General features: G+C 38.0%; 1 protein-coding gene across 1 annotated transcript in view; it reads right to left on the bottom strand.

Moving 5' to 3' along the window:
* khdrbs3 (KH domain containing, RNA binding, signal transduction associated 3) overlaps positions 1 to 25,716 on the bottom strand; it is a 57,274-nt gene that overhangs the window by 26,322 nt on the left and 5,236 nt on the right. Inside the window, exon 2 of the mRNA XM_087785968.1 lies at positions 4,689 to 4,807. Within this exon, the coding sequence (XP_087642094.1) occupies positions 4,689 to 4,807 (119 nt within the window). The remainder of the gene's footprint in view (positions 1 to 4,688; positions 4,808 to 25,716) is intronic.

Genomic DNA, 25,716 nt, shown 5'->3' with positions numbered 1-25,716 from the left:
TTTTTCTTGTATGTTTAGATTTACCTCCTCAGTTTCCTATTATATGATTTTGTACCCGTTAATCAATGCCGGGTTTCATTTTTGCACAGCTTGTTTACCTGTACTATTTCGTGTTTACACTGGTAAATGTCTTCGCACTTCTTTCAGTGCCTCCAGTAACTACATGCACTTAAGCCCAGTTATTTTCAGGTTTCATGACAATAGCCACATGTTTACCATGGGAGTATATAGACAAACAACACTGCCTTGGGCCTATTTATTTTCCTAAATGTATGAAATAAGACAAACTGCAAAGGTTCTAACACATCATTGAAGGTTAAATGTTTATCAAACAAAAGCAACGAAGCAGCAGAGGCTGAGCAAATAAAAAAATAGTTTAACACTGTAGTATCACCTTTGGTAAAAGAGGTTTCATAGTACAATGTACAATATTTTAACATACCAATAATAAAAACACAATTACCCTGTGAAATTATAATGACACAGTGTTTTTATTGTTTAGATGTGAAGCTACAGTATATTTATCGAAGACGACAAATGAAATTATATAATTAGGAAATGTATTCAGTCAGAGGTCCGACTCAGTTAGAGAGTACTTACACATCACACTGTGTTTTTATTTAAGCTTCCAGTTACACCTGCTGTAACATTGAAATCCCCTTGTCAATATCGTCTGTACACCTTCTAGAGATAAATATCTAGATTGAACACACATTGTTTTCTAGCGCTGATTCATCACAAGGTCACAGTGTCAGACCTGGAAATATATTCAATGTTAGGTTAAGAAGACAACCTATGAGATATATCCCTGCGGCAGCTGCTGATGGCCAGTGAGACAAAAGGCGAACACTGCCTTCCTCCACCTCTTCATGTTTCCCTGTAATGGTGAGTTATTCGGCTGTCGGCCTCGACTATCTCTCTCATCAATTAACTAGCGGGAGGTAAAAAGGAAACGAAAAAAACAGGCAATTTTGTTTCACATCTATCCTACAGCTCTCCTTCCTTTTGTTCAGAGAGTAACTGCTTATTAGGGAGCTCCTGCCAATACCTGGCTGAGGGATTTGAGAGGTGAGCTTCAGTGATTCACTGTAACACAGTAACTGGCTATTTTATCTAGGCTGCGTCTGAAATCCAGCAGCTCATAGCTTCTCCGTGTTCCTTCAACATTTATAATTACACCACGTTCTGGATCGGTATGCGATTTCAGAGGGGGCAGTTTCTGTCATGCCCTTATGAACAAAGTCATACCTCACACCTACAAAAATAAGTGGCCTACTGCCCCGTGGTGAACCAGGCTTGATGAATGTAGAAGAACTATTGCCCCTGCACACTGAAGCCATAGTTCTGTCAGAATCCCAATGTGTAAATTAATCTGCAAAGGTTGACTTTAATTCATAATGTAAGTTAAAGGCCAGGGGATATTGGCAGTTCAGACCAGAGTCAAATGCCAGTGAAAGATCAGTACACTAACAGTTACTACCATGTTTACCAGTAAGCCTTTTCGCCATGTTCTTATTTGGTCATCGCTCAACAAATACAGAGAAAAACATTGCACTGGATCAATCACAATTATTGGGAAACTACTCTTTTTGTCTATCAGTTTCTTCCGTTATCATTTGAATGGAAGGACTTCTGAGAAAGTATACATGACCCTTTCTCTCTCGTCTTATTCTTTTGAACATTGACTTGGGTTCTCCGAGCCCCTGCTCTCCCTCAGAATTTTCTGGCTTTGATTCCTGTGCCAGTGCTTAGACGACTAAGGGTTTTGGCTCTTGCTTAGGATCTGCTGAGCATGGCTTCCTTCGAATCTTGAATAATGCCAGGGCTGTTCCACACATAGGTTGGACAGCTGGGACCCTGGACCTGTTGTCTTCCAAGGTTTTATTCCTGGACCACTTGGGTTAATAATCTCCTATTGTCTTTGTCAGAGGAGTACTATAGTCAGCAGCACTTGGCAGTCTGGTCTGCTTTTGGAGATCTGGGCAAGGTGAGTTTTCTCACGGGATGAGGTCAGCTATTGTTCAAGCTCACCTGGACCTACAGGTCTAGCTTTCTTCTCCATAATCTGGGCATTGCTGTCACATTGGCACATGCTGGGGATACATGCATTCTGTTGGCCTTAAATTTAATAATTATCCAACCATGAACTAATAACAAAGCTCAGTTCCGTGGCACAGCGCTGAAAAGTAGAACCTCAGGTTAACTGAAGAAGGCTAGCTGCTTCATTTAAGCAGGACTTCTAACCACGTTGGTGAGCAGTCGCACTTCTGATCTGAGCCTCATTAGGAGGGAACCTTATTAAGAAGGTAAATTACTTCAAACTTATTCATAGAACCTGGGTAATGGCAGGAATCCTGGGGGTTCTGACAGGCAAAAGGGGGCCTTATTGAGAAATTAACTTTTCACATTCAACCTTCGTGAGGAACTGAACACAATCTATTCTCTAGAATTGGTCAAATACATGTAAACAAGCCTCCAAATGGACGGGAAAGAAATCTCTGCTGTAAAACTGAGAATGTGACCAGCTCATGCTGTGATGGATGCTTTTATCTTTAGCTGTTGCCTCAGTTATCATGATAGATTGTGTGACTTCCAAAAAAACAATCCTTCCCCAAATCCAGAACTGGTTTATGTGATTAAACCATGTGAGAGGATTGTCGTGGTGTCGCCTGTAATCTCTGGCATTAACGTGGATGTGTTGACTGTATGGACAGTTGAATTCACTGTAAGTGAAGGTAAGAATCAATAATAAAATTCAGATAAATTCAAATGTATTGTATACATTGCTTGGTAATCATCTAGGAAACAGAAAGTAGAAGAGGTGGATCATATGGAACCTGGGAGGAAGCGAGAGAGAACGGAAGAATGATTTATCACACTTTGGCAACTGCATTCGGAATGCTGGCGCATCAGAGATCTTTTCATCATTTGCTGAATGTATTACTGTGAGTGTAGTAAAGGCATCCACAAAAAGGACCAGTGCTAACTGATGGTGCTTAGACCAGCAGAGAAGCATGAGATAATTTCGGAAAATACAGCGATACAGTTATCGCCTAAAAAAATGTTTTACACATTCAGGTAGCATACAATAAACACACCATCAGTATCCAAACTACATCTGCACTTAAAGCACATTTTAAGTGCATAATAAATGCTACTTTCTATGTTCTTTTTTTTCAGATGTGAACACAATTCTAAATTAAATTTCTCAAGAAATCTCAGCTATCCTAGCATGTCTTGATAATGTCACCAGTGTGATGTCACTGAATTTCCTCCAGCTGAGCCAGTCGAAACAGAAGAGAAAAAATAAATCTGTGCATTTGGAGTTACAAAACTGGATTGAAAGACGCAATTAGCACTCCCTTATTGACAAATCTTACTGCCAAAAAAAAAATTATACTCCTTGTTTAGATGTTCAGAGGTAATGTCCTCCATTGGCCCTTTTTCTTCTACCGTTGCTGTTAGACATAGAGGCCACTGAACACCCTGAAAAGTTACCACATAAATGGTAATACCAGTCAATCTTCAGAAACTCTACAAGCTTTAATCTTTTCTCTTTGGTTTTATTTGGGTGAAAAGCTTTCCACAGAGTAGAAATCTTCTTCAGACTTGCTTCTAAATGGTTTTCTTTAACATTTTGATGACTGAGGTTGAAGGGGAGAGTTGGAGATCAGGAGAATCTTCTTCAACAAAATCTGCGGTTAAAGTGTTTTTTTTTTCTTCTCAGTAGCTTGTGAGGCTCTTAACAGGACATGACTGGCTTGGTTTCTCAAAATGTGTATAGATATTTATTTTAAAGATTATTATTAGCTTCATGTGTACATGTGTACAGTGATTATTTGCTGCAGGATCTAGTAAAAGTTTTAAGAGGTGAAGAGATAGACAATCTTCATAGTGGAGTGGCCGATAAGACAGATAGAATAAGTGGATGCCGGCCTGACTCACCCTGGAGGATCGAGGTGAAAACTTGAGTGATGTCCACTTGGAAGAGTGGCCATCTCACTTTTACACCAGCCTCCCCACCATGCTCCCAGTGAGATGTGTGCATACACTGAGCACGGGCTGAGGTAATTGCTTCTGCCAAAGTACCAGTTTCACCTTCAGGCCACTTTTTGCTTCCTTTGTGACTTTCTGTGACTTGCTTGTTGACTGTTAAGGTACAATCATTGTTGTCTCTCTGAACTATAAAATTGTCCAAATTGACTAAAATGTTGATTTATTTTAAGCTTACTCTGAAAACTATTTCAACATGTGATACTAATTTAATAAGTGTAATAATGCACAGGTTCGATGGAGTTTTATGTACTAGATTGATGCCAATAAATGTTTTGATAATAATGTTTTTCCTGGATTAAGTTGTCATAAATTCTCGCTGTCTTCTTAAAGAATGGTAAATGTATTTTTACCCATACACAAATGCCCTTTAATGTAAGCAGAATTGGAAACTTTAACTTAAATATTAGTTGATGGTTTCTTTTCATTATTACCAATATAAATGTTATTATCTCCCATGTGTATATACAGTATAAATCCACTTACACAACTTATGAAATATTCAAACAAAAAGGAGCCGTGAACAATGTCACCATCAACTTTGTTGAAACATATCTAGTCTGCTGTGCTTCGTTTTCTAAAAATAACAGGGAATTTGTTAAATGGTGCACTGTTGGTGTCATTCATGTACTTACTTTGGGAAACTGTTTCACTGGTATTAAAACTTTCTGGCCCAGTTTCATGTTCTTGTTGATTACCACGTCAATGAACTTCTCCTCTTCCTTGCCCTCATCCTTCTGAACTTTTTCAATTTCTGTAGAGAAAAGAGCAAGTATAATGAGCATAAAATGTTGACATGAACTATGGGTCTCTTGTAATTCATCTCTTGATAAACAAAAAAAAAAGACATACAACACATGGTCCTCAATGAAAACGCACTTTCATTTAATAAGTTGTGCTAAAACAGTTCGGAAATGTTGGTTTCAGAGGAATGAAAAAAGAGGAGCCTCAGGCAAGTGGAAGTATGAGCAACTGAGGCTTTTCTCCCGGGACGAGCAGACCGATGTATTTAGAGATGTAACCTTGAACATTTAATCAGAAGGATAACATTTGAGTTTCTGTGCCAGAAAAACTATGATTGGGAAAGGGCATGAAAGCAGTACAGAGCTGTTATAAAAAGGTGAAAATGAAAATACCCCTAAGAGTAAAGCCTCACACAAAGGGTAGATTACTTACACGTTCCGTTTTGTCAACTATCTTAAGAATTCTATTATTGTCCCTATAAAAAACATTATTTATTCATATATTTAATTCAATTACATTTTACAGACAAAAAGCCTAAAGTTATCTCAAGAAACTCAACAGTCTAAATAACACTATATAAGAATAGAGAATTACAGATCCCAGCAAATCACAATGTGCTTCAGTGCTGACAAATTATTAACAGGCAGAACATTTGAGCAGAACCAGACTGAGTGTGAGCAGCCTTCTGCTGTGGCTGAAGAGGAGAAACAGGGAGATGGAGAGAGATGGCGAGGGGAAGGTAGAGGGTGAGAGAAGCGTAGAGAGAAGAGAGAGTAGTGTATTACTGTATGTTTGGAAAACTGAAATAAAAAACAATTATTTTGATGTTGATTAGACAAGTTGGTCTGTTTCATATTTGACCTTGATGTTATACTCTTCTATATTTTTACTGTAAAGTACAGCCGTTATTAATGTCACGTCGATCAGTCGAAAATACATCTGGTAACACTTAATATTTTGGAGGAGAAAGAACAACTTGAATAACCCGACACTTCTGAAGTTCAGAAGATTGACATTCCTAAACTGAAGATGGTTGCGGGCTGAAGAAGAATCTTTTCAACTAATCCAGACTCTTCTTCAACAACTTAATTGGGACTAAAACCTATAAACAAACTTCCCTTAGTTACAGCAAGCAAATGATTCTGGAGTAGACATTTAATTAAGTTTGTGTTGAGAACCAAACTTGGAGAGGCCTTACCATCTCTGCTGTACAGTCAAAGTAGGGCCCTGAGAGTTCTGTGATTGATAATTAACTAGCAAATATGGTATTCACCACAAGACCACTCCTCAGACTGAGCTCCTGAGGATTGGTGGGGATGTATAAGTAATGTGGGGGTGGCACAAGCATCATAAAAAAACATCTAAGGTACGCCGATGTTCAGCATCAAAAATAGAGCGGAGCATATTTTATTAGCAGAGGCCGGTGCTTGGGATACAGATCCAGTGCTGGTTAAACCACTCTCAGTGACGAGAGTTGAGGCTGTCGGTTGAAGATCTGTCACCAACATTGTCCGGGGAGATTTCTATGCCAGCAGCATTGCTTTCATCAGCAAAAAACTCGGTAACTTGACACTTATCCCTCAATAAAGGACTGAGAAATACCCGGACGACTTATTTATGCCACAGGAACTATGTGGGTTTGCAAATTCTTCCCACGTTCAGTCGACTGGAAACTTTAAATATGTGCAATGACTACAGGCCTAATGCACACACTAAATATTTCCCCGCATACGAGGGAGACACTCACAGAACTCCAAGTGAACTGGTTGTCCACCGTTTATTTCAAATTATAATATGTGCAAAACCTGGAGCAACAAAACTCTAAATTTCAGAGTGAGTTTTTATTATGGTCAACCTGAAGGAAGTATTACACTGCTGAAGAAGTTGCCACGACATCCGCGACTGATCAGTTGCCACGACTCTGACTCGGGACGACGTCTCCAAGACCTAATTAAGATTTGAAAACGTTTCCAACTAGTCTCCAGGAAAAATATTTCCTGCCGACTTGTCTTGTGTCGAGGAGCCGTCACGGATACACAAGTCGTCGCCAAAATCGCAAATTAGTCTTCAAGCCAGTTAAATAGATAAGATAGATAGGTATCATGTGGTATAATTAGCGTGTTGATATGCCACACATGCTAAGAAATGGGAGCAAAAATAAAGGTTTTGTTTTCAGTTCCTGTACTATTTATTCATTTACATGAACAAAAATTAAAACAATATTAAAGTTTAAAATAAATAAATACATATTCACCAAAAAAATAGTTTCAAAATGAAGTTCCAAGAAATAAAATGGAAAAAAGATACATACAACTATTGAAATCAATGAGATTTGATAGTTTGACAAATCACTACAATTTCAAATGTATTAAACAAAAATAATCACAGACATGAGCAACTAGTTTACAAAACACAAGAATCAATTCTGATAGTGGTTCAGGATGAAGCTGCTTTGACATGAGACATAAAGAGTTTGACGATCATCAGTAAACAGTGTGGTCGTGCGCTTTCCCAGTGTGACCTCACACATTTAAACTGAATCATCTTGTCAAGGCCATGACCCTGGAAAGAGGAACATTCAAAAAAGTCAAGTCTGCACTGTCCTAAAATCTCAATTTCACTCGGGCTCTCCTATTGCCTTGACAAGGTCAGACTGGCAGAAGGAATTCGTTTCGCCCCCTAATCTGGAGATTACATTTGCAGTGGCTGGGTACTGCCCCTCCTCCTCTGCCTTTGCTGCCTCTCCCCCTGCACCCCTGCCAGCCTGGCGCTCCACTGCGAGGTAACGAGCCAAGACCCGCTTACAGTGTAGAGATAATGTCTGGGATTAGGACGAAGCGCCCCTCCAGTGAGACCTCTTTTCACTATCTAGCCGGGGATGCACCACAAATACACTCGGCCACTTGGTCTTTAAGTCAAACTCCTCCTAGATCATAACACTGTTGCTCTGAGAAATGCTATCTTTGGATTAATTAGTTCTGCTGTTGTCACCCTTCAGGATACTGCAGTTAAAAATGGTGCTTTAAAAAAAAGTGGAAACAGGGCATTAGGATCCATAAAGATCCCTTTGGGTAGTGGGGTTGTTGGGAGTGCACCAGCTTGAAGTTTATAATCTCTTCGCTGCCGATTGGTCCAAAAGATGCCAGGATTGCCACGAGCATCAACCGTGTGTGACATATTTTTAGATACTTAGTGTGTGTGTCATTAGATTACCATTTTCGATAGTTGTGGGGCAAATCTAGAGGCTTACTTTCAAATAGGATTAGTTTAATAAAAGGGTTTCCAACCTTCCAAAAAGTTGCTCAACGGATTTGCTCTGTGGAACAGAAGATTGTGAAGGATTTCCAGGATAACTTAAAAATGTTAGATCTTAAGATTTGTGTCTGGCTCTACATAGAAGTAGTAAACATGGAAGATGTAAATCAAGCCATGTTTGATTATTTCGCTTGACTGAAAGACAAAAATATTGCTCCAAATTAATTTTTTAATTAAGTCAATTTAATTTAATTAACTCTTCCTTCTTAATGTCAGGTGTACAATATTAAATATATGTTGGAAGTATGATTGGTATATGTATTCAATTCACTTAACTATTGCAGATTTTGGAGAAAAATGGCTGACAGAAACACCAGAAAAAATGGCTGAACAGATTGTTTGGGAGGCCGGTAATATGCATATTTTCCCATTTAAAACACTTACAGGAGTATAAATACTGTATATAAGATACACTTGAAACTGGGGTGTCAGTGAATTTGTATATGTATCATTAAATTATTTTACACTGTTTTCTTATATTCTTACTGTATTTATAGAAGGCTTACCCTATTGATCAAATGTGATGTGTGATATCAATTTTGGCTTCCAAGATTAAACATCCTTGATGATCTTTATTATTACAATCTAATTTAGGACTGGTTGAACCAATGGTCAGCCAACCACTAGGGGGCGAGCACGTGCTTAATTCAATTAACTAAACAAGCTTGTAACAAAGTGTAATTGAAGAGGTCATCTTAAGTCAATCACGTCTATAAAACATTCTGAAAACAGTAAAAAGTGTTTTAGTTTTAATGCTTAATAAATTAAATAAATTAAATAAAATTAAATAACTATGTTATAAAAGCAGTAAACAAATATGTGAGATCCAAAATAATGTCAAAGACTGTAAAGGCTGTGTTATTTCTAAACCAAATGTTATAAGTATATGATATGGTACGAGTATATATAATATGGTCAATATTAAGGCATCTCGTTGAACGTTATCTTGTTCTGAATTTAGATGGAAAGTAGACAAAGAGGCAACATCGAGTCTAATTTCCACATTGGCTTGCATTGATGGAGGAGTTCATTGAGTATCTGCTTCTCTAACTGTTAAACATGCTGTGCACGAGGTCACTACTCAGACTAAGAGGTGATTGTGAAGACAATAAAAAAGCCTAACAAGCTTAACTAGCGTATGAATTATTGAACAAATAAATAATCCCTGTGGCTCAAGACGAAAGGTGTTTGCCGGGATATAGGATGAAAACCTATAATGAAGTTGGAAACTAATTAAATAGTTATAAGCTAGTTTCTACATTTCATTTGCAAAGAGGCTATTACTTGCCTGTCAAAGGTTTAATTAAAATAAGGAGATTAAAATTATTTGATCAAATATTAATGCCGTTTTGAGACAATCATTTTTCTTTTAAATAGACTTTAATGGGATATTATCGTTGGTCTGCAGAACAGGTGACCTGAAATAATAGAGTTAAAAAAGAAAGGATAAGAACAAGTCAAGTCTGGTCTCTTCTTTAAATGTCCAAAAGGTTCCAATGTGCAGTTAATTAGGTTTATGGGCAGCTACCCAGTGTGAGTGCTGTTTCTTGACTGAGGTTTATGATACGGGTTGAGGAATTTTATGAAGAGGAACATTAAATTACTTCTATGGTCTCATTACAGTTATGGACAGAGGCAGACTAAAGTACTTCAGTGCATACTTAGTGTCCCGTGACGGCCTATTGAGTTACTGTAAGTAATATCCTTGAATGGCCAGAAATGGATATATGCAGCTCCTGTGTCTGAGCACAAACACCTCTGTGGACTTTTACTTTTTACACAACTGCCATTTAAATGTGAAAACTTTCTATTATTATTTTATGTTGGCTGTGTAAAAAACTGAGTGAAAAAATGTTTTGGGTTATAATGCACTTTTAAGAGTGTAGAGGAACTGATTCCAGATTAATTGTATTATGATACTCTTATGAATAATTTATTTACGACTAACAATACCACATTTAACTAATTATTACCTTCCAATTTAATGGTGCCATATATAATTCAGGGTTGAGTCGCCAGTTATATACTGACCTTTACTGTTGCCATAATATTATATAAGATATGAATTGGAAATACTGTCCTCCACTTCTTGTTTCAAATAATATCAGGGAGTCATTCAAATGTGTTATAGTAGCCCAGACTTTCCTCACCCCGGCAATTTTTTACTCCTCTTCTCTGGGGACCCTGAGGCATTCCCAGGGCCGCGGACAGACATAGTTTCTCTCTCCGGCTTGTTTTAGTTCTCCCTGGCACTCTCCTTGTGGCAGGACATTCCAAGGTTGCCCTTTGTCAACGGTTTTGTTCATAACTTTTATGGACAGAATTCCGAGGTGCAACAAGGGCAGTTTGGTGGTCTCAGGGTTGGGTTACTGCTTTTGGCAGATGACTTGGTACTGTTGGCATCATCCGATCATGACATTCAGCTCTCGCTGGATGAGTTGAGAGTGAAGCGAAAGTTCAATGGTCAAAAAGAAAAAATTCTCACTGCCCTATTTGCATTTCAAAAATATGAAATATTTTCACTTTACTAATATCAGGTGTGGCGAATGTACCAACTCAAGAATTGGAAACAGAAAAAAATGCTCTCAGAAACAAGGTTTTCGGGGCCAAATCCAAACTGGCATATGAGAATGAGGTCTTGGAGCAACAACACCGACACAAGGCAGAAGGCAGGCAGGGTATCTGCTGATAGAAAAGGTGCAACAGAAAGAAGAGGGTAGACGTGCCAGGATTTTGGCTTAAGCCCAGCAGGAGAGATGGGTGAAGTAGGTTAATGTACGGAGAAGGAACATCACTTCAAACATTTTTTCGTACAATACCTTTTCCAAACATTCAAACGCCTCCGAATTGCAGTGTTTGTGTGTCTTTGGTTAAAGCCAGACATTGTAACGTGTTAAAAAAAATGATCATGTTCAGGTATATAGACTGTTGGGAAGATAGTCAAGCTTTGATGCTGAATATTCATTTCATGCCATATTACATGATTTTACAGGTTGGCTGGTGCTTAATTAAATAATTATTTCTGCGGAACACCATCATGGCTTCTAAATTAAAGAAAAATAGGACACTGGCTTTTCGAGGTTTAAAGAAAATGTGGTTTGACTTTTCTTTCTAACGAAAAAATTGCTTCCCGCATCTGCCCCTGACAGGAAGATATATTTCCAATTTAACACTTTGCTTGACGTTTACGTTTGCTGCAACATTAATGCCGATAGAATGCTACATAGAAATGTGCAAGAGTGCGTAGACAGCAGGTCTTCAACTTTTTCATTCAAATCTTGCTAGATTTTCAGATTTATTGTCAGCATTACATGTGACACAACATTATCACGAGTGGTCAGGATACTATATGTGCTTGGCTTAAAAAATGAAACTTTGAACCAGCCAAAGCCTTATTATGTGTTTATTAAAAAGTATGTTGATTGACAGAGACTGGAATATAGTTACTGATACAGTCTGGCTAAGACTTTTACAGTAGTTAAGAAATGTTATAGTCTTTCAGCCAAAACTAAGCTACACTGTAGCTCAACAACAGCTCCTAGAAGCAATGTAGAGACAGTTTTATTGAATAACAAAACCAGATAGCTAATCAGATTGAGCAGTCAGTTTAAGATGCTAGGATGTTGTTGTGTCAGTCCCACAGATTCTACATATTTGGAGCATGCGAGAGTAACAAAAAAACTATAAACAAATATGGCAAGTTTGTTGGAAAATCTGATTATTTTACTTAAGATGTAGAAAAGGTAAAGCCTCCAGAAAACACAGACAAGATCTTTTATTTTAGTAAAAAATATGCAGACTTTGGCGTTCGGACCGAGACACTTCAGTTTTCAAGAGAGTCAAAAACAAAAAGATCTTGCTAAAATTTAGATAAGGTTGATATTTTGGTCAGAGTATTTGTTTATTAATCAACTGACTCAGGGCTGAGAACAACTTGTAGACTAAGCCGAAGAAACATAGTGTATGAAGAAGTGAAAATGTTTTAAAGGAACTTCCTGTGCATTACTTCGTTTTTTTTACTTTGTATGGTCTTGTATGCTTTGCCTTTTTGTTTCTGCCTGACCTTCCACTCCCTCTACCTCGACAATCACCAGCTCCTCTCTGATTAGCCGCTGAACTCCTTTCACCTCCTTGTGAGTCTGTGTGAGTTCTTTGTCTTGTGCCAGATCGTCTTGTCAGAGAGCCAGTATTATTTTCTTGGAAGAGCCCAGTTGAATTTTGATTCCTGAAACCTTGCCTGTCCACAGTTTCTGATTTTTTGTCTGTCCCCTTTTTTGATACGTTTGGAGTGGTTACCTGTGTATCAAACCTTGGAAATAGAAAAAATGGAACTACCCGTTTGAATTTTACTTCTTTTGAAAGGTGGAGATTTGGGTCCTGATTCTGTGCTTGGTGATGATAAAACTATGTTTATGTTTATTACCCAGTAGAGAACTTAGTAACTTTTTGTTTTTATTATTTTTCTAGTTTGCTTGAGAACTTTAAGGTTGATATTTTCATTTAAACTTACATATAGAAAATGCAATGTATTATTATTATTTGTTTGTTGATTGGCACTATTAAACGAGTGGAATAACTGCACAAAAACGATGGCATCACTATCCATCACAAAAGTTTTTCATCCTTACTTCCTCTTTTCTGTGTGTAGATTTACACTGGCAGGCTGTGGTTTATAACGAAACACTGGACATTACCTTTGTACAGCATGATGTAGTTGCAAATGATCTGCATGATAAAAGTGGTTAGACAACAGCGTAGGCTCAACGATAAGAAATGTTGCTGGCGAGTCAGAGGCAGTGCTGGAGAGGTTGTTAGCCGCCCAAGCAGACAGAAGCCAGGCTGATGGATTACAGCTGCTCTCTCAAGGTAAACCAATACCAGCATATCTTCTCCGTTAACAATGCCTCAGCCTGTACCGCCTGTGAAATGCCTCCACAGATGGAAATGAACATAAATCTGAGCCACTTAATCTCAGAAACTCAGCTTCGTACCCCAAGCAGTGGATTTGAGAGTCTCCGGGAAGAAATCTTTGGAGTCTGGTATCCTTTTCTTAGACTTTCCTACCAAAACCAATATCATCTGAGAGAAGAGAAAATCTATCCAGTCACACATCGATTCAGTCAAGACGAATTACCAGTAAACAGCAGCGTATTGCTTTCATATATATTTTCCAGCTACTATGATGGGGTCTGGTCATACTTTGGTTTCCCAAGTCACATCAGTGAGGATCATTCTTGCTACAACAGAAAGAAATCAAGTATTTATTATTAAGTATTTATTTACAGCAGTTCAAACCGCTACATGCCAAAGGTCACAAACCATGTTAGTGCTTAAAGCTATTTTAGGCGATTTGAAGTTGAGCGACGCTAGTGGACTAAAGTGGTAGTGTTTAGCCCGATGGGAGACCACATTTCCCATGAGCACTTGCTAAACGTCGCGAAAGTTGCCATATCCCAGTTTAAACCAGTTGGACGAATTTTCTGTTTCCTAGGGGAAGGATGGATATTGATGAGGTAATGAATCAGATTGTGAATAATGATATATGATATGTGTTATGACAGCTTTGTAAATAACATTAACTTTGTTTTTGTACCTTAATTCTTAACAATGCGTCTTGAAATATATCTTATAAAGTATTATTAATATTATTGTTGGAAAGCCTGTTTATTCCCTTTTAAATAGTAAAGAAGGGTTAGCAGCAGAGCAGAGTATGTAGGTCATGACCATTACAAATCTTACAAATCTTCTCCACCCAGTCAAAAATCTTGTTCTGCAGTTGCCTCTTGTTTGGTGGATTTGAAGAAGCAAGACAAAAGCAAGACAATAAATTGCAATTTAACAAGAAGAAGTAATTCATTTTATCCAAATTGTCTGTTTGATCGCAAACTTTGACTGCAAATCTGTAACGGCAACCTGTGACACTGAAGTGTTGAATTGATGAAGAGATGGTCCGAGGCATACACTAAACAATGACGCTACTTGGTTTTGTGGAACACCAGCAACATCAAGTCTCCCTGTCACAGAGGCTTTATCTAGATCAGTCCGTAGTCTATTTACGTAAAGTGCCAGATTGGCAGCACCTTTAGGTACCAGAAAAGAAAATTAAAAAAGAGTCTGACTGGAAAGAAAAGCTGTTTGACTGGAAAGAAAAGATTGTCACATTTCTTGTGGGCACAACCAGGATACTCAGCTCTGCTGCTCACCCCACAAATGCATAGACATTACAAGTGAAGCACAATTTAAAAGGGGAATTAACAGGTTTTGCAAAAATAAAAGATGTATTTCCCAGAACCATTGTTATAACAAAGACAAACCTACCAAACACAAATGTCCTAACTTTTTTAGTTGGGTACATTGTTTGCTTAAGAATGCATATGATAGAAAGTAAATAAAGAAAAATAACTTAACTATAATAACAAACCTGTTAATAAAAGGTGATAGGAAAGAAAATGTAAATAAATCAAATAACTTGGTTGTAAGTGTTTAGGTACTTACAAATAGGACTTTTTATTGAAAACATGTTTGAAATTTGATGGGGCTCTTCTGCCTCCTTTTTAAAAAGAACTGAAATTCTATGAATATATATATAAAACACCATGAATCAGGACTTTCTTTTTCTAGCCCAATTTGCTAATTGGTAAAAGTTGTTTGATGGTTCTCATGGAAGTGAAACTATCCAACATGGAGCACGACAACTAGATTTGGTAGATTCTTTATTAAAAGTATCGTCTAACAGGGCTTGTGTTTTTCTCCCTCCCTTCATCCCTTTTCCGCAGGAGATGATACGTGAGATCGAGTAGCAGGCCGACTGATGGAAATAATGACTCAGTGTTACTGGACAAGCCTGTGGGCCAAGATTAAGGAAATGAAAAAGAGTTCAGAGAGTTTTCATGCCGTGCTCCCGTCTCATTATCTACTACACACCAGAGGGGTTGACACTTTGGTTTTTCAGCACCTGGGTCCCCACGATTGCTCACACTTTCTTCTGATTCCAAATCAAAGTCGAGATGATGAAAATTAAAGTGTCACCATGGAAGGCAGTCGCACAATAGGAATGATTTTCATTGTGTTTTAACAGTTAAAGCCAAAATCTTTGCTTCAAATCCCTGACAGGCGTTGAAATAAATAGGAATTTTCTAGTTTAGTCATGGCTGGTTGTTTATGTCATTTATCTGCACCACACTTTTGTGCTGCTAATAGAAAACAAGCTTATTTATCAACGCGTTCAATGTTTAGTGCTGTTCATTTAAATCGTTCAATTAGGGCTGAGGCGAAGGGTTTTTTGATGGTGTGTGACGTTAAATAGCGTTTGTATATCACTACACAATCTGAGGTGTCCACATGGCCTGACTGGATTTAATAAACCAGTCTACATGTGGGCCAGCGAAAAAGTGGCAGAATGTGCCCGCTGACGTGGACCTCCATCTCCCACAGCTGCAGCTGCTGCCGGGCTGTCAGGAAGATAAAAATATGGTTGGCTTCATTTAGTGCTTGGGGGATCCTGTGGAGAAAAGGGGCAGGTAGAGCTAATGGACTACTCTCGGTCACAGCCGCTGTCGACTCAGCAGCACTGTGGGCAGACTCACCAGGACGCACCATTTTTATGACAATCTCTGAGGGCACGATGGGGAAAATGAGAGCCCGGGGGCCATCACTCGGCCAGTTACGGAAAACCGAATCCATTCTCAGGAAACCTCCCATTTCTTTAGGCTAGGACAACTAGATGTAAATCTGCAGCATTGCCGCGCACACACATATTTTTGTACAAAGCAGCTTACTGATTACATTTGCTGCAAATTCAATGGAGAATGAAAAAAGCTTTGCATTGAACTAAAATTAATACAACTCATAAAAAAAAGACCGATATAGACAGGGTTGGTGAATAGAGAGGGTGAGGAGAGAAGATAGTACTTTAATTTCTAGAATGGCCTCAAATTAAAGAAATTATCTTCATTTAATATGAGTACATGTTGTTTTTTAATTGGAAATATTGGAATTTAATGATCACTATAAACAATACGGTAGAGTTGATATTTGGTAAATCTCCCTGACTTAAATTTCCTATTTGAGTTTCCACAGGCACTAAAAAACACGTAACTTCGTACATAACTATACACACAGAGACTTTTTTATTTATATAAATTTAAATTAGCCAAGAATTAAGTTGAAAATGAAAAAGAAAAATATAGTTTATATGGCAGAATTTAAGTCGAACTTCCAAAACGTGCCAATAAGAAACAGCATTTCATTATTTCATTATAACATTATTCATGTGAGTGTGTGTATGTGTGTGTTACCGTTTAATCATGTTCACCGTGATATCATTATTAATGTTCAGAGTTGTGACCACAGGATTATGTCTTGAAACAATGACAATAGAAACTCTATTGGACTCTATTTAGTGTGACTGAATTCTTAATTAGAAAAGTCTGATAAATACTGAATCTTTAATACAACAACATCAAACATGTTATTGATATTTGATTAGATCATAGAGATAACAATTCATCTCCGTCTGCCGGGCACTAAAATGTGTGTTTTACTTCATTAAAGACAGATAGTGAAACATTACAGGCGGTTACAAATGAATGTAATTGGCTCATTTTCTTTTTAAATCACTTGTTTTTCCATTAACATCTTGATCCATCAAAACAAATTCCATCAGTCACTCTTGCAATGACTGACACGTAGCAGATGCACTGATTAAATTAAAAATAATGTGTCATATTAAACTATTTATCCAGATTTATTTAAATTCTGTCACACACAGACTGCTCGAGTTGATCAGCAAGGACACGGAGGACAACAGTAATTCAATATTCAGCATGAGGAAGTGATTGTTTTTCAGATATTGTCTAAAATGGTTACCTCCGTCCTTCAGAAACATGGACAACCACATCATAGTGATCTGGAATATGTTGAATCAGAAAATGAACAGCAGTATTCACCAACTGTTTAAAACTAAACACACCTTAATGAAGGCCTGTTCAAGGATTTCTATGACAGAATCCTTCTGTCCACCATGAGAGTGGCGTGTGAGAGGACTCTGCGTATCACCGCCCACAGCACATCATTAGCGTCGCGGACCCAGCTGAAGACAGACAAGGCAGCTGTCCAGCCCTGCTTGACCACTTTCCAATCTCGTATTAATAGCACTTTTTATAAGGGAATGCTCTCTTACCTAAAAAAAACTGTCCTCAGATTATAGGAATTGCTTTTCACATCACGTTTATGCTATTAATGGGCTTTTAAAACAATATTGGACTTAGTAGGTTCACGGTGGCAGGGTTTATTTTACATACATACAGCCTCAGGTCCGTCTTTAGAGAAATTATAGAATACAAAGAAGTAAAAATGTTTACGCCTTTGAATATACATTTGACACACCAGGTGGTTACAGGGGGTGTTAGAAAATGTTTAAAAAAGTTTTTTTCCACAATACTATACCGATATTCCGGTTATGATTTATAATACAATAGTTTGTGTGAAAAAAATATGTCAAGTTTTTACAATCAATTTGCATCTCAATTACATCCTCGCAGCTAAACCTTAAATGAAATCTCGATGATGACTGAGGACGAGAGGATACAGACGAAGCCAGCTGCTTTTAAAGCTGATGTGTGGACTGGATTTTTTGTTTTTAAAGCAAACCAAAGCAGTTACGACTTCATCAAGAGTCATGCGGCCTGTCAACACGAGAGTCAAGTACTCGGGTAATGCTTCAATTATATCCCAATATATCCCAATACAACACAATATATTGTTGCCACTGTATCGTGATATGTATCGTATCGCCAGATTCTTGCCAATACACAGCCCTAATGGTTACTGAAAAGAAGCATCTCTCTATTGAGACCTGACCATGAATGACTTCATGAAAAACAAAAGGAAACCCAATTATTATATATTATATATTATTAAAATAAAATTAAAATGTATTTCAAGGCAAAAAGTTATTGCTTCGCAACAGTCGACTGGTTTAGCGTCAGCAGCACCCCAGATGTTATTAGCATGATCTTATTTTTTTTTTCAGGAAACCAGCTGGAAAACACAGATTGAAGATGCAAGACATTTCAAAATGACCTGCAACAATGGAATTTATTATCCTTGTGTGGTTTGTTAACACACTCACAGTAAAAAATATACTAACAAACTACTTGAATGCATCCCCCAGGCAAGTTATTTGGCCGCAACCAGCTGGCCACCATCGCCAGTGGTTGCTCAGGGGGCCTCCATATATTAAAGTTGAATATTTAAGATAAAATGCTGTAAACAATTTGCTGTGAACATACGACAAGAAAAATTTATTGATACTGGGGTTTTAAAGTTTCTGTTTCTAAAAAAACAGACGACCTGGGATGACCTAAGTCCCAAGTATCTTATATCTAGCTAGTAAGCAGGAAATAGACAGGTTCAGCAGTCCTGTCGTGGAAGGCAGCATATATCAAACATGGCTTTTCAGCTAAGCAGAAAAATGGCCACGATTGTACAAAATAAACAAATAATAGATATTAAAAAGTAAATCAAAGTAAAGCAATATAGTCTTGTAATGTTTCTTTACGTGTTTTGAAGAATTTTCCGTGTTTTGTAAATATGGCATCCCAAAATGGTTTAAAAACATATTGCAACAATATATTGCAACAATATGTTTTCTTTCAATATGTTTGGACGGATGACTATACAACTTTAACTAAAGTCATGAGCATCCAATCGATACAGTACGTTATTAAGGGCCCATCTAACAATTCAACATCAATAATTAATTATACTACACAATATATCAAAAACAGTGATGACTAAGGCGAATATGAATACACAAATAGCTTCACGTCAGCTGGAAAATAAAGATAAATCTCCAGGAACGTCAGTTCTGTTGCAGTCAGGAGTGACTGTAGCAGGTTTGAACTAAATGGATGGTTTTAAGAAGTGTGTCCCCCTGATGACACTACCTACAGAACAGACATTAGTTCCATGCTGAGGTTGCCCCGTTCTGTCTCCTGTCTGCATGTACGCTGGTTTTAATGAAAGTCAAACTCCACATTTCTTGTGAGTACACCACTGCCCTCGGTATGACTTAATAGCAGCAGGTCCTATAGACAGAAAACTCGACACGTCACATTAATTATGCCTGTCATTCCACAGCCCCCAGCTGTTTGACTCAGGTAATAAGAGTGAGCAGCGAAGCTAGAGGAGACAGCTTGGGGACAGGGTTGGTGTTAAGGAGGGGTTCTCAGGTTCCTTTCCTATGATCGTGTCAACTCAGATCTAGGCTAATGCTGGTGAGATTGGCCGTATAGACGAGTTGTTTTGCTTCGAAATCTGTTTTGGTTTTGTGTTAACAGACCTATAGCTTAGTCCAAATAGATAGTCAAATCAAATAGATTTAAATACTAGAAGTTTAAAAAATTAGAATCAGAAATCCATTTTAATTTTAAAGATATACATACCAGCAATACATTGTTTGGATCCGTCTACGTCTTCTTTGAACAGCTCGATGTCTGGTTGTAAGATTATGAATCTGTAGATTGATGGGGAAAATATGTCCGAACTAGTCTCGTTGGATTTCCGGTGTCGTATTAAGAGAGCAACGTTCTCACCGGCACATCTAGAGCAAGTAAAGGTTTGGATATTGAAGAAGATTAGGGAGCTGGATAAAAGTCTGTCCATCAAGATTATCCTGCCCTCCACACCTTCACTTGTGTTATGCAGTAAGCTAAACACCATTTGCTGTCAAGACTCTGAAGACAATGGATTCGTTGAACTCAGGTTTATTGACTTGCAAATCTTTTGTAAAACTGAAAACAGACAAAATATATTTTCAATACATTTGTTGAAGGATAAACTGTGCATCATTAACAAAGAGTGTATTTAAATTACCAGACAATTACCGATTAAACAAAGGCAAATCAACACACGATCACAGTTTAATTGTGACGTGATAAATGATTTAAACGACCACCGTGTCACTGGAATCGACCACTGGTCTCAAAGGTGCACCAGGTGTGGCTCAACACGCACTCACAACACTATGATAATGAGGCGATCACCGCACAAGCCATCAAACAATCAACCAACACAAATAAGTTAAACAACATCAACAAAGAATAACAAATGTTACACACCGACGATGGGGTACGACGTAAAGGTGCTGGACATGGGACACGATTGTGCTCTATGTGTGGCTCTAAAACATTGCACTGCACCTTCGCTACTTCCCTATATGGCGTTGTATATTTTAATATAACCAATTATATTTGTACAACAATTTAGAATTCACAAACCATCTTTCCAATAACAAAATAATACAAAGGATCTGTATCTGTCACCTACTTATTTTACTGTGGTGCTTAATCATTCAAAAATAAACGAATTGCATTAAAACGGATAGTAATGTTTCAAATAGTATTGTGGATGATATAGTCATCAATGTATCTAGATTAGTAATCGGATCGCCGTTTTAGAAAGAGCAGCCCAATCAGATCCCAATTTCAAAAGTGCCATTCGTTTCACCTTTTTCAAAAGACTCCATTAGCCCGGTAAGAACCGGGGAGGAGTCGTTATTGATAAGCATTTGTGAGAAGTAAAACACTGAGTAGGTCATAATCAATTAGGCAGATAAGGTAACAGTGAATGGCTCACAAGGAGAGAGGATCTATCAGGCTGGGACCGACTGTCGCATCCACAATTGGAGAAAGTCAATGACCGATGTGAGCCAAGACAACAATGTTTATTTCTATTTGTGTGAAAAGAAGAAAACAAAACCATAAATTTGCAAGTGGTGGGTCGATGCGGGGCAGGCCCCGGCCAAGTACTGAAACATGTATCCAAGGGAAACCATTCAATAACTCCAATCACAGATTTACCACCAACATGCTATTAATCTTCCATTACAGGCCACAGGCCAGCTGCTGTTGCGGGAGCGCACGATGTTTAGTGACAGATTCAGCCATTAAGGTGCGCAGTGATGTGTGTACCTGGCAGGTGGACAGATTTCTCCTTGTATTATTGCTACAATCATGACAGTTTGTCTGATGTGGTCCATTAGACCGGTCGTGTTACAAATGACAGCTCTGTAACCTTTTTCTTGCCCCAACGTGGATCTGTGTAGTTTATCACCATCCACCAGGAAAACACAAACAGCGTTTCATCTCAGATTGCCAACATGGCAGACCATTGATCTTGTGTGTCTTGTGGAATTCTGAGCGGCACTGCCCCCATGTTACAAATGGCTAGGATGGTAAATTAAATATCAATAAAAAATAATTATTTAATGGACAAGGACAGGTCTCTGTTTAATAGTTAAATCCCTGTTATGCAGTGCTGCATCTCAAGAGACTGCCTTTAAATACGGGGGTACTCAATCATGACGAGTGGACTGCATGTTGGAATTAAATGGGTCATAGGATACTTTAAATAAATATGATAATGAAGTAGACAACGGTGAATACTTGAGGGAATGTATTAGACAATGGCACGGGAAAAAAAGCTATCGAAAAGTAAAAGCATTTATCATTATCTAGAGATTAAAGTACAATACAATGTTTTTGCTTATTATCAGCATTTAACATGTACATAGTAATAAATCAAATTGCGGGGGGAAAAAAATGGAATTACTATTTTACTTTTGCCACCGGATCCTGTGTGGCGGTTGGCAAATTCATCACTTTCACTGTTGGTGTTTAGTACAAGTCTCAAATTTGCAGAATTCGTACAAATACCTTGATGTTATAATTTAGTACCCGTACTTCATCATTATCGAATGATGTAAAATAATTTCTGGAACACTGGAACTAAATATGATGCAAAATTGTTATTTACTCCTAGAACCGTCACAATAAGAGCATTCAAGTGAAATTAACGCTCTTGTTCTTAAATGTATGACTTGTCTGTGCAGGTGGTAAAAATATAAAGATTAAATCATATTTTGTCATCATGTTTAAGATGAAAAGACTTAGTGACTTAGTTCACGTAATAACCATTTCTACACATTTATTTTTAAATTATTTATTAAATATATTTGTTGTTTACTCTCAGTGCTGATTTGTTATTGCTCCTGAAAAAAAGTGCATATTATTCAGTATCATTTGCAAATGGCATCCCTGGTGATTGTTTTGCTTTTTCCACTTCACCACAATTAATACCTGTTTTTTTTTTTTTTAATACCTGTGCTGTTCTGACATGGCAATAATGTTTTTTTCTGATGTATTCTGATCACTCCTGTTGTGTAGGGCTTTAATTTTTGTTATGTTTTTTAAACTTCTCTCCTGTTCCTCCCCCCTCCATCTCGGTGAGCTTCACGGGTAATTACACCGAGATGGAACCGATCTACAATCAAACCTCCTACCACACAATGAGCTCTGCAGCTCCAGTCTTGTGCCAGATCATGGTCTTCTCAGCGGCTTTCTGTTTGTGTTTTTCTATTGGATGTTTCAACCCTTTTAATGATATGTTATTTTTTATCTTAATTATTGAGTGATATTAAAATTGTTCTTATGTTTTTGCTGGTTGCGCACTAACCTGAACCCACAACAGCGAGCTCACAAGTAGACTATTTTGAAAGAGTAAATATTATTTTTTGTTGTAGGCAGCAGTAATTTGTAGGAAGAGATTGTAGACTCAGTAAAAGACACATCAAAAGCTTTTTTAAAATATAAGATGATAGTTCAGGCAAAATAAATTAAACTTGTGGTACTGGAATGAGTAGTGTTCTAAACGCCAGTGAACATTTCCTAATGATCGGTTTTAGCAAAACAATCTTGTATCATAGATATCGAACGTCTTCAATCGACATCTGGTTCAAGACAGAAAACATTAGCAGCATTTACAGGCAAAACACATTAGTTAAAGTAATTTGTGTTGCACTGATGTCCAAAGTCAACGTACATACGTAAAAAAAATAAAAGGATTCCAGTTAAAATGAGGTGACTCTGAAAATGTCCTGCTGTTCCTCTTATTTGTCTTTATCATACCTTCAGCACAATGATTTCAACAGAGGGTTCCTCAACTGCAGAGTGAAGCAGTAAAATCAGTCGGGGGTATGAAGCACAGCTGAGGTTGTTGTTATGAAGTGATGTGCGGAGATCAGAACTGGGTCTCTGAAGTGTGTAAACTAAACTAAAGTTACTTCAATAGGTACAAAGGTGACACGCTAAAAACAAGCGTGGAAAAAACTGTGCCTTACATTCAATGCTTTGTGGAACTATGTTTTACATATGAATAAATAAAATTGAAAAAATGTGGCAAAACATCTAGTGTTCTTATCGAAGTATACACTCTATTTGAGGGAAGAAATGCATTTTTAATTACATTACAAAAATAAATATGTGTAAACAGCTGTAAGTGATGCAGGCTTAATTTCCAATGAACTTTAACGATAAATATATATTTTTATGTTTAATAATATAACTTACAGAGCATTTTCTAGCACCATCATAAATCCCAGACCTGATTCAAACATATCAGCCTTCTAGAATGATGCAGCCTGCAGTCCTTCAATTTACACATATTAGCGATACCTCAAATCTCCAAATGAAGATATGGAGCTAGGGCCTGGAGTCTTTAGACACCTCACGACTCTTTCTGTCCTGCATTATGTCTCCTCACCTGTGCAGTTCTAACCCACCATTGCTTCTCAATCTCTCCGGTGCTCCAGCTTTTTTCACAGCACCTCTAGAGCTGTTGGATCTTCAACTTGATATAATAGTGGCAACAGATCTAGAATCCTCACTTATCTCCCGGCCTCCCTTCCCCCTCTCCTATTCTCCAACCCCCCTGTCCCTCTTGTCCCTCCCAGCTGGTTAGAGCAGAAGACCATTCACACTCAGTCTGGTTCTGATCAAGGTTTCTTCCTGTTTTTCCTCTTCTCTTATATATCGATATTTAAACTGTGTCTTGGGATAAATGGAGGTGAGATGATAACATGGTGGTCATTTCCTCATCTTTACCATTTACTGTCAGAGTTAAAGCTGGAGCTACGTTAGCCAGTTAAACCTCCCCCCAACATTTATGAGGTGGGATGGATATGTGAACCAGAGCAGGAGCCGAAATGTTTACCAAACCTTGAAAGTGTCTCTAATTCCTGCACCTGAAACAAGATCCACTTCTGTGTGTCTGCCTACGTCTGCGTATCAGATGCTGTCGATACAACAACCACAGAGAAAGAAAATCATTCCTATCACACATTTCCCTTATCAATGTGTTCCATCTTCACACATCCTGGTCAGGCAGCAATTAAAAACCATGCGCTTCAGTGGAGGGATCCACGCCTGCAAACCACAGATCCATAAACTTGATTTCTATCCGTTCACCTCATGCAGCCTTCTATCGACACACTAGCCTGGGAGCACTGCACTCTGCGGACTTGGTGCTCATAGCAATTAACATCAACCTTCTGGTTGACAAATAAGTTATGATTGAGAGAAATTGAGCCGTCATGGAATAACACTTTAGCCGAGAAATGAGCCGCTCCAGTACATCATCATATTTGTAAGGATTCAATATTTGTATTGTCATTCCACTCAGTATGAATAGAGCCAAAATTGTGACTAAAGCCCAACAGAATTATAAACAATAGATACACCAATACCAAAACCTGTCCCAGCTACATCTTCAAACTCTTTCTGGGGGACCCCAAAGTGTTCCAAGACCAGCTAAGAGACTCTCCAGGATGACCCAAGCCACACTACCCAAGAAACTTGTTTGGTGTCGATCTCACACTTCATTCTTCCCTCACTTGTGAACAAACCCCAAGATACTTAAACTCCTCCACTTGGGGAAGTATCTCATCCCCAACCCAGATAAGGCTCCTCTTCTTGTTCTGACTAAGAACAATGTACTCAGATTTAGAGGTGCTGATTCCCATCCCCACTTCAAACTCAGTTGTGAACACTTCCAGCGAGAGAAAATCAACTCTAGTTTAAATTATTCTTAAATAACACTCTGGCATTATAAAAAAAAAAGTCAAATACAGAAGAAAAATAAATCTTGATATGATACTTTGGCCATAGACCTACTTTAAATATGCTAACTCTGGTTTTAGCTTGTGCAAACAATGACAATCACAGCTGAAGGGCAACCTTGTCTGTGCCAAAGTAAGTATGAGTTCAAGCTCAGAAGGAGCAGATGCCAACAAAATGACAACAGAAGCTGCTAAACGCTGACTACGCTGGTCCAACTTTCTAATGCAGAAATGCACTTCTATCTGCTTGAAAACTTAGCAACTCATTTCTCCTTTGGATTCGGGCTAAGGAGAAAGAAAGGAATTGGTCTTTTTTTTATGTTGTCAGCTTGTAGTTTCGAAAGAAAGATGTTTTCCAGGCAGAAACAGACTTTTCCACCTGGGAATGTGTATCACGAGCTCACCAGATGTCTTCGGTGTGGCTGGAAGATTGTTTGAGAGACAATCTGGTCCATTTACCATTGCATGGAAAATCACTTAAGACATTAAGGGTTTCGAATGCACAGATCTATAAATTAAAAGAAATGTCTTGCATTAGTGTGTGTGTGCGTGCATGCTTGTATTTTACCACTAAAGTAAAGTAGGTGACAGTGGGATTAAGTAAGACAATTAAGTGAACAAAGCAGCTTGTTACGATCATGATCCAA

Source organism: Callionymus lyra, chromosome 3 (genome assembly GCF_982586985.1).
Source record: "Callionymus lyra chromosome 3, fCalLyr1.hap1.1, whole genome shotgun sequence".
In the NCBI taxonomy this organism is placed as follows: Eukaryota; Metazoa; Chordata; class Actinopteri; order Syngnathiformes; family Callionymidae; genus Callionymus; species Callionymus lyra.
The sequence above is the reverse complement of the archived record's forward strand: the minus strand, read 5'-3'. Positions and strand labels throughout refer to the sequence as shown.